Genomic DNA, 15,410 nt, shown 5'->3' with positions numbered 1-15,410 from the left:
GCAAAATCTGGACCCACCTCTTGCCAAGCTGTGAATCCTGGCATGGACTGTATCCACCCAGGGGAAGCTCCATTTTCCAAATTGCACAAAAACAATGTGGCTAGCAGCAGCCCCAATAACTCCCTTTTCCAGGCTTAGGCCTAGAATGAATTTCTTTAGAATAATCAACGAGATAAGAAATCAAGACACCAAGAGTCAGAGAACAGTTAAAGTCCCCATTGTTCTCTACCAAATTCATTGTGTGTGTATCGATAGTTCATTCCTCTTTATTGCTGAGTAGTATTCCATGGTAAGGTTACACCAGAATTTGTTTATTCATTTACCTCTTGATGAGCGTTTGATTTTTTTTTCCTGGTTTTGACAATTGAAAATAAAGCTTCTATGAACATTTGTGTACAAGTCTTTGCATGAACATATGCTTTCTTTTCTCTTGGGTAAATACCTAGGAGTGAAATGGCTGGATTGAGTGGCAGGTGTGTACTTCACTTTTTAAGAAACTGTCACATGGTTTCAAAGTGGTTGTGCTGTTTTACTTTCCCACCAGCAATATTTGAGAGTTCAGTTTCCTCCACAGGAACCAACACTTGCTATTAGCCCACAGTGTCTGAACTATCGACTTGTATGAAGTATGAGGAAGAGTTTGTAATAATCTGATTAATTTAGTCTGTGTAGACCACCCAAAAATGGATTCAGATTTAAAAATCAACTTTGGGTTCTACACAATCCAAATTTACTGAGAAAAAGGGTTGAGTAAATGCAATCATTACCACAGAATCCCCTCCATCAGTGTGGTTAAGATCTTTTAATATAGTGAGAAGATGCTACTCTGTCATTCTCAGTGTCTATGAAGTGCGTGACTCCACCTCCACCTCGCCACCCAACCCCATTCTGGGATCAGAATCGCCTCTGAGACACTGTAAGCTTCTAGTGTGGGTGTGAATCAAAGGGAGCTTGTCAAAAACACAGATTTCTGGGCACTTTTCCCTGGATTCTGACCCAGTGATCCGGGCAGGGGCCCAGGAATCTGCATTTTCACAGACACTGGAGTTAAGTCTGTTGGACACACTTTGGTACAGCTAACTTATAATTTCTGGGACCACTTGTGTGCAGTGTAGTGGTATTAAGCATTTTCAAGTGTAAGCTACTGGGTTTCAAGTGAGGTTTTTGGTCAGTAGCCTGGTCAGTACAAGCCTCCTCATGGTTTATGTTTACTTTTTGCATTTTTGGGTTGTTCATATATTGTAACTAGACTGACTCTTACCAGGATCGGGATCATTTCAACACTTCCCTTCCTCCCTGCTCTTTTTTTTTTTTTTTTTTTTAAACAGTAAGCCAGAACCCATGATAAAATCTATGGGAGTAAAATAATATTTTCATGTGAGACAAATCTTTTTTTTTAAGAGTAACTACTTATTCCCTTAAGAGTTTATATGCTGAGTTCATTCACTTGAATAGTGCAGTCACCATCAAATATGCCGTTGGAATATTTGTTTCTGTTAATCATACAGTGAAGTTTAAATAAAACATTGCTTTTCTCTTTTTAAAATTTACTTTGCTTAGAACTATTTTGGTGGAAAGCTCTCTGCTCAAGGGAAAATGCCTTGGATTGAATATAATCATGAAAAAGTTTCTGGGACAGAATTCATAATTGACTTTCTGGAAGAGAAACTTGGAGTGAATTTAAACAAAAACCTTGGTCCTCATGAAAGAGCCATCTCCAGGGCAGTGACTAAGATGGTGGAGGAGCATTTCTATTGGTGAGTCCCCACGGGCGCCTGGGTGGGTGTCCAGGGCCTGTCCCTATCGTTTGGAGTAAGCTAAGTTGTTTCACTTTTCAGACACTACCCCCCGCCTTTTCCAAAGTGTTCTACATTCTGACTGACTTAGGGGTCAAAGTTACGACTGTTAAGTTTCTAGGTATCTAGAGCAGGGTTGACATTTTCTGTGGAGGCCCAGCTAGTGCATATTTTAGGCTTTTCGAGCCATATGTGTCGGTGGCAACTACTTAACTCTGCAGTTTTAGTGCAAAAGCAGCCGCAGATTGTACACACATGAATAAGTATGACTGTGTTTCAATAATACAACAAAAGCACTGAAATTTGAATTTCATTTAATACGAAATACTATTCTTTTGATTTTTTTTTCCTCAACCATTTACAAATATGAAAACTTCTTAGCCCATGGGCTGTATAGTTGGCTGACCCCTGATCTAAGTCACTGAGGTGAGGGAGATATTTCAGTAGACTGGGCTTTTTACCAGTACAAACTGCTGAATTAAAGTGATAGTACATCAGATACTCAGAAGGAACAGAAGACTAAGGCAGGACAGAAGTCTCAGGTGACATGAATTAAGCAAGCTTTGGCAGAGTATCCTCAGTTTTCCTTGGATGACAAGAGCTTCTCTATGATCCAAAAGTAAAGCATACTACTATTTTCTGAGCAACTTTGCCCTGATTGGCTGACTGCTAGCCTGTACTTTGCTCTGATTGGCTGACTCCTATCCTGTACCTTGCCTTGATTGGCTGACTCCTATCCTGTACCTTGCCTTGATTGGCTGACTCCTAGCCCGTATTCCCTGAGTACGAAGCCTAGGACACACTGTGTGGATGAGGTAGGTACCCCTGTGCTGCACCTGGCGTGCTGGCTGTGACATCACCTGAGTTAAGCAGACTTGGTTCTTCTTGCTTTACAAGCTCATTGATATGTGGGTTTCTTCTTTTTCTTTCATCCGTCTTCTGGAGTTTTAGCATCTTTCTGTACACTCCAATAGATAAGAGACGTTTTCTTCCTGATTTCTGCACTTTATCTTGTTCCAAAGATTTAATAAAGAATTGCTGATCCCACTTTTTTTGGCATTAATTGTTACTCCTGGGTTATTGCTCATCGAGTAGCTTTTACCTCTTCCACCAAGGGATTCACTCGCTGTGGGGTTGATTGTAGAAGGTTTTTTGCCATCACATTCCTATTTCCTCCATTCAGCTCTCTTTCTAAATGGAAAACTTGTCTCTTGGATTCTGTGACCGTCTGTTTTTCGTTTTCTTTTTCCACTTTCAGTTCTTGCTCACTTTATTCCAGGGCTGACCTGAAGCACCACTTTCTTCCCCTTCTCACTGCAGAGGGTGGGAGGAAGGAGGGAACCAGACAGAGTGGAGTCAGGGGTGCAGATCAGCCTGGGAGTGATCACAGACTCCGTGTGCCCAGAATGAACTCGGGTCTGTTCCTTATAGTACCTGTGGAGAACTGCTGGCCCTCCCCTCTCAAAGAGTGCAGGGGTTGCAGTGTGGACCAAAATGCATGAGTGCAGGTGACATGCTTAGTCTCAGGGAAAAACCTTTGAGAGACAGAGTCGTCTCACCTGCTTGCCAGGTTCCAGTCCCCGCTTTGCAGCGATCAGGGGAATGAAGAACCAGCACAGGCACCCAAAAACCCTCGGTGTCTTCCCTTGCTGAGGCCCCCGTCAAAGTGCTATATCGTTTAGTGGATGGGCCCATTAATGTGGAGAGCTAGCACTTTGTCAGCTGCCTGAAAAGCCGGAAGCCTTACATTTAAGTTGGTATTTTTTTACACTCTTTGTTTTCTGTAGTGGTTCATAAAATTTATATTCAAGTTAGAAAGATTTTGATCCAGCTAGATTCCCAAGTACCACCCATCACTGCTTCTTGCTCTGGGTATTAGTGACATTTTATATATGTTTACTCTCTGGTAGAGGTTCATCTCCTGCTCTTCCCTTCCGTTCTCTTCCTAATGAGAGGGTCCCTGCTAACGAGATGGGGTGTGGTGGGGAGGGGTGGGAGAGAGAGGTGGGAGGTGGTACCCTGGTGGGGAAGAATCTTAATTTTACAGACTACAAACCCCCAAGTGCTTGGGAAGTTGCTTAGGTCATTTGTAGATTCTTCTTCTTTTAATTAAAAAAATACTTTTTTTGGGTTAGCTACTGTTTCTCATTTGTGTCTCAAGGGTTAATTTGAGGAACAGGTAGTGAAGGTGGGAGGTCAGGTCTTGACTGAGATATAAATATCCAGTGAACTTTCAAAAAAAAAAATCCGAATTCCTCCAATTTCTTTTAGTCTCTAGTAGTGGAAGGAAAAACAAACTTTCTCTGTTTCATAAACTTTCCAAACCTTTAGCCAACTTCCTGCTTTAGGGAGATCCCGAACAGGCTTTCCAGAGAGCTCTAAATCCCAGGGGAGAAAAGACACCCCCCCCCCCACCCCCCCCACCCCCGCCTCCCAGCCCCACACTGCCCGTGCAACCCATGGTAAGAAAATGTGTACCTGTGGAAACCGGGGGCCAGCATAGGGAACTGACCACAATATGTAAGAAAATATTACAAGTATGAGCTTTCCATGAGAGCTTGTTAAATTCTGACCATCAGTGTGCTCTAAGGTTGTGTTTGTACTTCCAGAAGTGGAAGAAGTGGAATCAGTTGTTTGACTCAGTTGATTCAATTATCTGGAGTTTTCAGATATGTTTATTTTGGTCTGAAACTTTAAAAATACTCCACTTCACATATGATTTTCTGAAGAGCAAAGACATTGGAAGGCTGTCATTATATAACATCACATAATTCTGAAGCTCTGAGTTAGGTCTGTTCAAATAAGCACACTCAGCTATAAAGTGGTTTTTCCTGAACTTGAAATCCATGCACTTGCATTATACAGCTATTATTGAAGATGAGGGAGATGGGTTTTCATTCCCTTTGTTCCACTGGATGCTCAAGTTAGATCTAATGCAGGGAAGCCGGTGTAAAAGCGAAGTCTGATTACTGGAACGAAATTGAGTTTTGGTAACAGAAGCTATAGCTGCTTCTGTGTGACATACTGCCCCCTTGTGGACACTACTGAGTGTCTTGAGCGCCTTACAACCCCATAGGGACGTGTGCAGGGCACCGTTGTCAAACTATCTATAGCCATAACAGTTTTACCCATAAAAATATAGGGGTTAGAATAGAGGATTCAAATTCATTTTTAGGTTGGCCATAATCTTTAAATTTTGATTTTGGCTTTTGGTGAATGGGAGAGTTGGGATGCTTTAATAAAATGACTTACCCAAGATCTCCTTCTCTAAAAGCCAGGAGACACTCTCTCCCTGATTACAGCTCAATTGACGTGGTCCCTTCTCCTTTCTTTTTTTGTCCCCCTCCACCCTTACTTTTAGATGTAGTGAGGACCCCTGTTTGGAGAGGCTAATCTAATGCCTGTGAAACGTGGTGAAATTACAGAAGCATATCACATGCTCTCGCACCCTTGAGCATTTAGAGTACAAGTGAAAGATGGCAAGGATGTAGCATGACCCAGAAAAAGGCGTTCTCATGGTTGGGAAGGCCATATGCTAAGACTCATTTGTCAAACAGTAGTTTGCCATGGTTTGCAGTTTCTCACATGTGTACTAATAGTCACTTCTGCTATGGGCCAGGCCTCATGTTAGGTTATAATGAGGGATATGGTCATTAAAACATCAGAGGTCTGCTTTTCTTTCCTGCCTTCCTAATCTGCTTTAAAAAGGTTTGAGCAGGGTTTACTCTTCTGTTCTAAGATAATCAATATTGAAGAAAGAAAAAACCTCTCTGACCTCATTTTGTAGGAGAGACCAGATACATCAGTTGCGATAACGAAAATGAGTATCAACTTCCTGAGAGAGGCTCTCAGAATGAGAAATTATTTTAATTGCTCCACCTGGTCTAGTTCCCAAATTGGCCTTCCCCGTCCTCTCCAGTTAATAATTCATGATTCCTTGTGCAGTGGGCCTCTTCCCAGTGGAGAGTGAAGAGGCAGATCCCAGAAGAGAATGGTGGCAGCCCCTTCTTCATTCTCCATAGACATCTCTCTTTCCATTTCTCTGTGTAAATATTGTCGGCCCTTAGAAGCACTACTTAGCAGAGGCTGGCTCAGAAGTGAAGGCTTTTCATTCAATCGATAATTCATTCTTTCAGCAAACTTAGTGAATGGATGACTACCCGTAGCTGGCACTGTGCTGGATGGGGGCGGGGAAGCAAGGTGACGAGATGCCGTCCCTGTCCTCAGGTGGCTCACGGGGGAGGCGGGCACCCAGCTTGCATAGTGGCCAGTGCCGGGGGAGCGTTTGAAGAACCGAGGCCAGGCAACCAGCACCTGCCGGAGCGATGAGGGGAAAGCTTCCTGAGGAGATGGTGCCACAGCAGAATCTAGGGCCGATCAGGGTGGCAGGCGAAGGGGCCAGGTGCGAGGGGAAGATGAGACACCCCAAGAAAGGGGTGTCTGGGGGGGCATGTGTAATTCTGTGTGGTGGGTGCACGGGAGGTGATGCAAGTGTTGGGGTCCGGCTGTGGGAGGGGTGGGAGGCTGGCGTGCCAAGCTAAGCAGCTATGGGGAGTTAATGGATGACTCTGAGAGGCAACAAGGTACCATTCGATTTGTGTTTTAGGAGGTTTTTTGTGGCTGCCTCGGGGGAAATGGATTTCTGGAGGGCCTTGAGGGGCTGTCAGGAGACCTGCAAGGAGGCCACTGCCCTCAGGGTTGAGCAGTGGTGCAGCCTGCATTGCAGTGTTAACTGAGTTGGAGAAAAGGGCAAAGCCACAGGGTGACTGGCTCTCAGGAGTGAGGCGTGGGGAGCGGTGAACAGGAACTCCTGGGGTTCTTTCTGGTTTGGGTGAAGAGTAGCAGAACTGGAGGAAAGCAAGAGGGTGAATCCAACTTTGGAAATGTTGGTTTGAGCTCCCGAGGCTCCTTCACACGGATCCGTGGACCTCAGGGCAGAGGTCTCATGGGCAGTCCTCACCCTATGAGTGACGTGTAAGAAGGTGGAAGGAATAAAGAGAAAAATCTTGGCAACATGGAAGAGGTGAGAGGAGAAGCAGTAGAGACGTAAGCTAAGGGAGAATTCTAAGAGGATGATAGTGTTGGCTGCTGCAGAGAGTTCAAGAAAGATAAAGATGGAAAGAAAATGTATTTGAACTTTGCAGTAAGAAGGGATTGTTGACTTGGACGAGAGTGGTTTCGGTGGAGTGGTGGGGATGGAAGACCCACCACGTGGAGAGTTTTCAGGAAGCTTGGGTGTGGGAGGACATGGATTAGTGGTTGTTATGATATGGAAGCATGCATGAGTGATGTCTTTGACCTGTAGAAGTTGACCTGACATTGTCGTTTATACACACTTTATGGGACTTGACCCTGGAAGAGGCTGCCTGGCCCTCATTTGCTTCTCTTCCCTGATACTGGTCTGTAATTTGGGGCACAGGGAGTAAAAGAGAGGAAAGAAATAGAGAGCAGGGTGGGAAAGAGAAAGGAAGAAGGCCAGACAGTTTCTGAGGTTACTTTTAGCTGCAAAATTCTGAATCAACCCAGTGTTTCTTCTCTGCCCTGCATCTGACCTGCTAACGCAGGTGGAGAACCTTACACCATTGCATCGGGGCCGGGAGGCGTTTCTCGTCCCTGCTCAGCTGTGTGGCCCGGACAGCAGCTGCCTCCTCCCTTCCCGCCTGCTCCTCTAACCTGTTGGTCTTCTCAGACTCTCTTCTCAGTGCTCCGTCCTCGTCTTCTGCCTGCGCCCTCATTTCCTGCTCTCAGAGGAGACCAAGTTCATCAGGCGGGAACCTGGAACCTCTCTGCAGCCCCTCACATCTCCATCTCACAGAGAGCGGTGTCCCTACTTCTCTCCAAGCTGGCCCTTCCAGCCTGGCCTTCTGGTCTTCTCACTTACCCTTGAACTAGGTTTCTCCCAAACCACTCCTTACCCTAGAAACTTTCTTAGGCGACCTCAGCTCCTCTTACAGCCTTGAAACTGCCACCGCCATGCCCCTGCCCATAAATTCTTTCTCTTGAGTCTAAACCTATCTTGTGAATTCGCAACCTTCGGGACATCCTCCCTTGGAGGTTCCATGGAACCTTCAGATGCAACAGGTTAATTCATCTTTGGTCACCTAAATCTGTCCCACCTCGTGTATGCTGGTACTGGTTACCATCCACTCCAACCATCAGCCTGGGAGGTGACTTCCTCTGTGGTTTCTCCACTTCCGGTCCTTTCCTCACCTTGCCACACATCTGATTATGTTTCTCGTCTGCTTAAAACCTTTTGGTGGTTAAATTTTGCTTTCTGAATAAATCTTAGCACCCTTTGCATCAGACCCCTCCTGACCCAATTCTTGCCCACCCTTCTAGCTTCAACTCTTACAAGCTCCCTCAGGCATCCCGGACCCCGCCCGCCCGTCCTGAAGTTCTTGCAGTTCATAGAGCAGCCAGGGCTCTTCGTGCACATGCCTCTGCCTCTGCTTCATGCTGGTGAACTTCTGCTCATTCTTCAAGATCAGTTGTGCTTGTGATAAAGCCCGTGCAATTTGTCTACAAAGAATGTAATCTTTTTCACATCAACCTGTCCGTTTAGAGCCACCATATTCCTCATTTTTATGCTTTAGATGCTTCCTGGATGCTATCATTACCTGGTCATACTTAACTTAGGATAATTTAGTTTTATTCTCAGATCACTGACTTCCAAAATAATCAAGGATGGTAGAGGCCTTTTATTGTGAATTTAGATCTAGTACAGTTAGAATCAAAGTGCTGATTATTCCGAAGAAATTTGAAAATTGACACCCTCATGACTGCAGGTATAAAAAGAAGAGGAAATAGAAAAGTGTTTTGTTTGCATGTGTATAAAGAATCTATTAGAATAAATGAAATCTTTTATATATTAATTAATATATAAAATATACACATTAATATTAACATATAAAATATACATATTAATATACACACATAAAATATATACATTAATATTAATTAATATCAACATATAAAATATACATACTAATATTAATTAATATTAATACACACATTAATATTAATTAATATTAATATATAAGATACATATTAATATTAATTACACATTAATTAACATATTAATTAATCACCATTGCAATATACTTTTTCTACATATTAATTAATCTACATATTAATCACCATTGCAATGTACTTTTTCCTCTTTTCAGTCAAAATTTCTTTCCTCCTCAATACTTTATTTTGAGATCCTTAGAAAAAGAGGTACACAAATATTTCTAACAAGATTTGTAAGCATCTTTTAAAAAGCTAATAAAGAAGAGTTGTGGTAGTAGTACAGAGTATGTTGGAATTGGTTGTGGGACTTTTCAGTAAAAATCAGGAAGGCTTCAAAAGATGAGAGAAATCTTTTTTTTTTTTCTTATTTTCATACTCAGGAAAGAGCACTGAAAAGAATAGAACTATATAAAATGATCAACATTTCAGGGCCTTATTTTCCGCTTTTGTTTCTTTTTCTTGAGGTGGAAAGTAGCTACAGTTGGCTATCAACCCTTGCGTTCTCTCTGTAAAAAATATTTTCATTCCTCTGATGTTTTCCAAGTGACCATTACTGCTGTATCAACCAACAGTGGGAGTAGGGATGACTCCAGTACAGCTTTTATTGCTCACTGTGAGGAAAAGCTAAAACATCTTCTGCCTGTACGCCTACAGCTACGTTTTTCTTAGCCTTCAGTAGGAAAACCTTTTAATTTCTATCTACCAACACTATGAACCATAAAAACATTCCTACGATTGCCCAGGTTCAGAGAACAAACTCAGCAAAGGCCTGGGTATTGCAACCAGCATAGCACGTGAGCAGTGAATAGCTGCTTAGCTGTACACACATACTACGCAGGAGCCCCTGGACGGGTGGGTGTTTGCCATGAGCACCACCCAGATGGGAAGACTGATCCAACCAAGTTCCTTTGGTGTTCATGCGCACTCGAGGGTCCTGGAGAGCAAACCGAAGCAGAGAGCTGCCTTTCTGGAGAATGAATCATTTATGTACTATTTATAATTTATATGGTTATAGTAAACATAGACAGCTATACCTATTCCCTGATCCTGTCAAAAAGGCAAAAAGATTTCTCTTTAAAAAATCCTTTCATATCAGGAAATATAAAATGCATACACAAAGTGTATAAGATAAAAATGTGCAGCTTAATTAATTAACACAGAGCATAAAAAAGAATAATGCCATTTGCAGTAACATGGATGGACCTAGAGATTATCACACCAAGTGAACTACACCAGACAGAGAAAGACAAGTATCATATGATATCGCTTATATGTGAAATCTAAAAAAAATGATACAAATGAACTTATTTACAAAACAGAAATAGACTCACAGACATAGAAGACAAATTTATGATTATCAAAGGGGAGGAGGGATAAATTAGGAGTTTGGGATTAAAATACACACACTACTATATATAAAACAGATAACCAACAAGGACCCACTGTATAGCACAGGGAACTAAATTCAATATCTTGTAATAACCTATAATGGAAGAGAATGTAAAAAAAGAATACATGTATATAAGTATATATATATATATATATATATATGTATAAAACTGAATCACTTTGCTGTACACCTGAAACTAACACAACATTGTAAATCACTGTAAAAATTAAAAAAAAAAAACCCACAGAGCACAGACCTTTGTAACCATTACTTTGATCAAGAAAGAATGAAGCCAGCACCCCAGTCCTTGCTGCCTCCTTCCCAATGCCCCCCACCCCGCCACGTAGGTACTCACTGTCTTGTCTAAAAGCCTTTTAAAGTGGGTGTCTACTTGTTTTCTGTGGGGCTGGCTGAGAGAAAGCAGAAGCATGGCCTTGGGGGCTGGGGGGTCTGTGGGCAGCTGCAGTTTGGTGGGATGGTAGCATGGCAAGCTATCTGCGTTTGTCACTGTTTCTCCCTCAGGCCCTAAGTCCAGGCATGGACTAGAGTCTGTTGTAATATCTGCCGTGCAGACTGCTCTTTGGAAAAGCTGCAATGATTCAGTCCTCCAGAGTGTGCTAAATTCCCAACCCCTCACTGGAACTTGACTCTGTGGACCTGCTATATATCTAACGCACAGTAGTAACTTGTTTCCACGCAATTGCAGGACCTTAGCTTATTGCCAGTGGGTGGACAATCTCAATGAGACCCGGAAGATGCTCTCTCTTAGTGGTGGCGGTCCCTTCAGTAACCTGCTGAGGTGGGTCGTGTGCCACATAACGAAAGGAATCGTGAAACGCGAGATGCACGGCCACGGCATTGGCCGCTTCTCAGAGGAAGAGATTTACATGCTGATGGAGAAGGACATGCGGTCTTTAGCAGGGCTTCTGGGTAACGTACCATGTCTTCTATTCTATATTTTCTATCCTTACTTTTTGCATGATTAGTAAAGCACTGTTAGTTTACTGACTTAAAGTTTTATTTTTGTTCGTTTCTTTGCTTCCACATGTAGGTTGCAGTCACACCATTTAATCAAGTCCCCTAATTTTCAGGAGCACATGTCTCTCTCTTTTTTTTTTTTTTTTTTTTGTGGTACGCGGTCCTCTTACTGTTGTGGCCTCTCCCATTGAGGAGCAGAGGCTCCGGACGCGCAGGCTCAGCGGCCATGGCTCACGGGCCCAGCCGCTCTGCGGCATGTGGGATCCTCCTGGATCGGGGCACGAACCCGTGTCCCCTGCATCGGCAGGCGGACTCTCAACCACTGCGCCACCAGGGAAGCCCACTTGTCTCTCTTTTTAATCACTAGAGCATGACTGTTTCTAGTGTGGCGTGGCCTCGTGTAAAGAGAACGTGGAACATGGTGTAGCCTTACTAACTAGCTGTAAGTGATGCTGGCATTTCTGAATGTGTCGTGAGCCAAGGGGGATTTTGAGCAAGGAAGCTCTTCTGTTTATAAACAGGTCAGGGTAAAAGGCTGTTTATAAACACATCTGCTCAGAAGATGCGACTGGGTACTGTCAACATCAAGCTAAGAGAGATGCTGACCCAGCCCGAGTACACGTGCAACATTTGACATTTTCTCACCTCTTTCATTTCCCTTTGTAATCCGAGTCCTCCTCTTATTAGCATGTTTTAACTCTTCTGATTTTGTATTTACTGCACCCAGTGTGTTTAGCTGTGTTGGGAGGCCTCTCAGAGAGAAGCACAGAGCGGCCTCTGTTCGTGGGTGGGTGAGGGTGCTTAGCCGATGACACTCCCTTGCTCACCTGGTCGGCTGGAGGTGGCTGGGCTGATGTGACTTTGTACTGGACAGAGTTTGCGTCTCAGCTCTGACAGGTCACAAGCAGATCATTCGAATTCAGGAGCTTCAGTGTGTGGAATGACGGCCTCTCCTGGGAACAACTAACATATACGGAGCCAAGGTCATAGGACCTAGTCTTTCGGGGCTGCTGGTTTTGTCTGGGGACAGTGGGTTTTCACTGACCCCCTCTCAGTACCCTCATTATCCATTCTGGAGCACACTGGGTACTTCACCTCCTCCAGGAAGTGGGGTTTGGGATTTGTTTTGTTGAAACCTACCTGGTGCCGAGGAACGGGGGGCTGTGCTGGGTGTAACGACCCCTGTGCAGGGTGGCCCACTCTCATGGGTTTCTTCATGCTCTTCGCTCCACTTACTGGACCTGGAGTCCTCCCCTGAACATGGCCTGCAGGGGGAGAGCCCAACAGGGCATCCAGCTCTTGGCCAGCCTTGTCATGTGGGGGGTTTGACACCGCTGGGCTCCTGCTCAAAATAGACACTCAGGAGCCCTGCCTGGCTTGGAGGTTGATGCTGTCTGGACCTCCTGGTGCTTTGCCTCCCTGGGCCCAAGTGGGCCTGCCTGATGTAGGTATGAATGGAATTTGCCTCGAGTTTGCCTCGTTCCTTTGGAAACTTAGTATCAGACTCTCGACCTCACACAGAGCAGGTACACAGAGGGCCATTTCCTCCTAGCAGCGGCTCTATCTGCTCCTGGCTTCCTTCCCAACTCACGCTGTTGGGAGCCCCAGAAAGCCAGGAGTGGAGACCCTGAAGTGATGACAGCTCATCTCTAACAACAGCGTTCGTTCCTTAACTAGAGTGGGGTGATCGTCTCCCTTCTATAGAGCATTTTTGGTTGGGAGAACCTGGGGCCAGGGCGATAGCAATAATAACGATAACGCCAGTGTCCCTCTGGTATTTAAGGACTCAGAAGAATGCTTCCACCCCAGTGATGGTGAGATGGGAGACAAGTGAATCACTGATAGCTAGGCTGTCAGTGACAAGTATTCACAACAGCATCCCAAGTCCAGGTGATTTTCTAGGATGAGAAACTGAGTGGGTTACTTGCAAAGCTGGATTTTACTAGAGTTATATTCTGTACGGGGGCCCAGGGAGCAGTCTAGCTTTGAACTCTATCACAGGAGAAGCACTTTTTCTGCATTTGGGGAGGGAGAGTCTCTGGGGCTGAACATCATAGTTTTTCTTACTAAATGAGGCAGAAAGCAGCTATTTCTCCCTTCACGCAGGGTTATAGCTTACTTTTTTTTTTTTTTTTTTTTTTTGCGGTACGCGGGCCTCTCATTGCTGTGGCCTCTCCCGTTGTGGAGCACAGGCTCCGGACGCGCAGGCTCAGCGGCCATGGCTCAGCTGCTCCGCGGCATGTGGGATCTTCCCGGACCGGGGCACGAGCCCGTGTCCCCTGAATCGGCAGGCGGACTCTCAACCACTGCGCCACCAGGGAAGCCCTGTATAGCTTACTTTTAATGTCCAGCTGCCTAAGAGACTCAAAATGCAAAATGACTTTGTATTGAATTATTTCAAGATTTGGGGAAATTGTCCAGGGATGTATTTGACTCATTAGGATAAATTAGTTATTGCTGTTTCAGTTCAACTGACTTCAGTGATTTGACACCTTTTATGTTCCAGGAGCTGGGAGATTGATTACAAAGATGAGTTAGAGCTTGTTCCCACTCTCAAGTGCCTATAGTCGAGTGGGAGGGATGAACCTATAAGCCAGGAGCAGGCAAATTACAGCCCATAGCTGGTGACCTATTGTTGTTTTGTTTTTTTAAATGGCCTGTGAGCTAAGAATCATTTTTACATTATTACAATGTAAGGAAAAAATCCAACAGAGATCAAATGTGGCCTGGATAGTATCTACAGTTTTTACGATCTGACCCTCCATTGAAGAAGTGGTTACCACGCACAAGTGCACGAGTCGGGCTGCGGTAGGGCCCGTGATAGAGGTCTGTGCTCCCAGGGGCAAAGAGGCAGGAGGACCGTGCAGGGCTCTAGGAGAGGTGGCAGCAACTGTGTTGGCTCAAGAAAGTAAACAGTTGTCCCCATGCAGAAAATAAGGAAGGGTCTCCCAGGCAAATCACGAGAAAAGGAGTCCTGGGTGAGGGGCATTTTGGGATCATGATTGAAATGAAGATCAAAAGGTAGTTGGGGCCATATTATAAAGGGTAATAATTATCATGCTCAGAGATGTATACTTTATCATACAGGAAACACGGAGGTGGGAGAGCCTGACAACATAGTTGGACAACATGAAAAAATGATATCTTCATGTCGGAAAGGAGGAGTCAGAATTATTATTTACTGAAATTAAGAGATTAAGTAGCTAAAATAATGGAGAATCAACTAAAGTTATAACAGCTAATGGGAGTGTCCAGTAAGTCTGCAAAGGTTACAAGCATGCAGACATCTATAGTTTTCTTGAGTACGCCAAATAAGCAATTAGAAAATAGAATTAAAAAAATCCATTCACAGTGGCAATAAAAATTTCAAATATTAGAAATAGAATTTGTCAGAAATATTTAGTATCTAGAGAAATAAAAATAAACAATCCTAATAAGAGAGAGAAGGATTTTTAGAAAATGGAGGGTGTACCTTGATTGATTGATTGATTGACTCATTCAAGAGTGATGACCCGAGAGCCAGAGGCAAACCCCAGCTTCCTCACTAACTAGCTCTGAGACCCGGGGCACATTTCTTAACTTCTCTAGGCCTCAGTTTCCTTATGTTTGAAATGGGGACAATCACCACGAGAAGAAAAGTAATACATGTAAAGTGCTCAGAACGGTGCGTGGCATGTTGGAAGCAATTAAACAGCAAGCAAGTTAAAGTACAAGGAGGAGAGGAAATTCAGGAAGGAGAGGTTCAAGGTGCTGTGAGAGCTGACAAGGGGGTCGCCTAGTGGTCAGTGCCAGTCCCTGTTTAGTTCTGCGTGGTCCCCTGACCCCTCTTTTTTTTTTTTTTAATAAATTTATTTATTTATTTATGGCTGAGTTGGGTCTTTGTTGCTGCGTGTGGGCTTTCTCTAGTTGTGGTGAGCGTGGGCTACTCTTCCTTGCGGTGTGCAGGCTTCTCATTGCGGTGGCTTTTCTTGATTCGGAGCACGGGCTCTAGGTGCATGGGCTTCAGTAGTTGTAGCATGTGCGCTCAGTAGTTGTGGCTCACGGGCTCTAGAGCGCAGGCTCAGTAGTTGTGGCCCATGGGCTTAGTTGCTCCGCAGCATGTGGGATCTTCCTGGACCAGGGCTTGAACCCGTGTCTCCTGCATTGGCAGGCAGAGTCTTAACCACTGCGCCACCAGGGAAGCCCGACCCCTCTGTTTAAAGCAGAGATACCCTCCACGTAGTAGGTGCTTGATT

General features: G+C 44.3%; 2 protein-coding genes across 7 annotated transcripts in view; both read left to right on the top strand.

The window, feature by feature from the left end:
* FAXC (failed axon connections homolog, metaxin like GST domain containing) overlaps positions 1-15,410 on the top strand; it is a 76,619-nt gene that overhangs the window by 21,287 nt on the left and 39,922 nt on the right. For all 3 annotated transcript variants that reach the window (XM_079939399.1, XM_079939397.1, XM_079939398.1), the window contains 2 exons: positions 1,561-1,757; positions 10,904-11,127. In XM_079939399.1, the coding sequence (XP_079795525.1) occupies positions 1,561-1,757; positions 10,904-11,127 (421 nt within the window). The remainder of the gene's footprint in view (positions 1-1,560; positions 1,758-10,903; positions 11,128-15,410) is intronic.
* COQ3 (coenzyme Q3, methyltransferase) overlaps positions 1-15,410 on the top strand; it is a 100,133-nt gene that overhangs the window by 57,267 nt on the left and 27,456 nt on the right. For 2 of the 4 annotated variants that reach the window (XM_079939395.1, XM_079939391.1), the window contains one exon: positions 10,904-11,039. The exons of 1 other annotated variant lie outside the window; for it this stretch is intronic. The gene's annotated coding sequence lies outside the window, so the exon portion shown is untranslated. Of the gene's footprint in view, positions 1-1,560; positions 1,659-10,903; positions 11,040-15,410 lie in introns of those variants that run through there. One more of the 4 variants, XM_079939392.1, reaches the window with a different exon arrangement.

The sequence above is a fragment of the Stenella coeruleoalba genome (genome assembly GCF_951394435.1).
Source record: "Stenella coeruleoalba genome assembly, chromosome: 12".
In the NCBI taxonomy this organism is placed as follows: Eukaryota; Metazoa; Chordata; class Mammalia; order Artiodactyla; family Delphinidae; genus Stenella; species Stenella coeruleoalba.
Note: the sequence above shows the minus strand (reverse complement) of the source record. Positions and strands in the feature narration are given on the sequence as shown.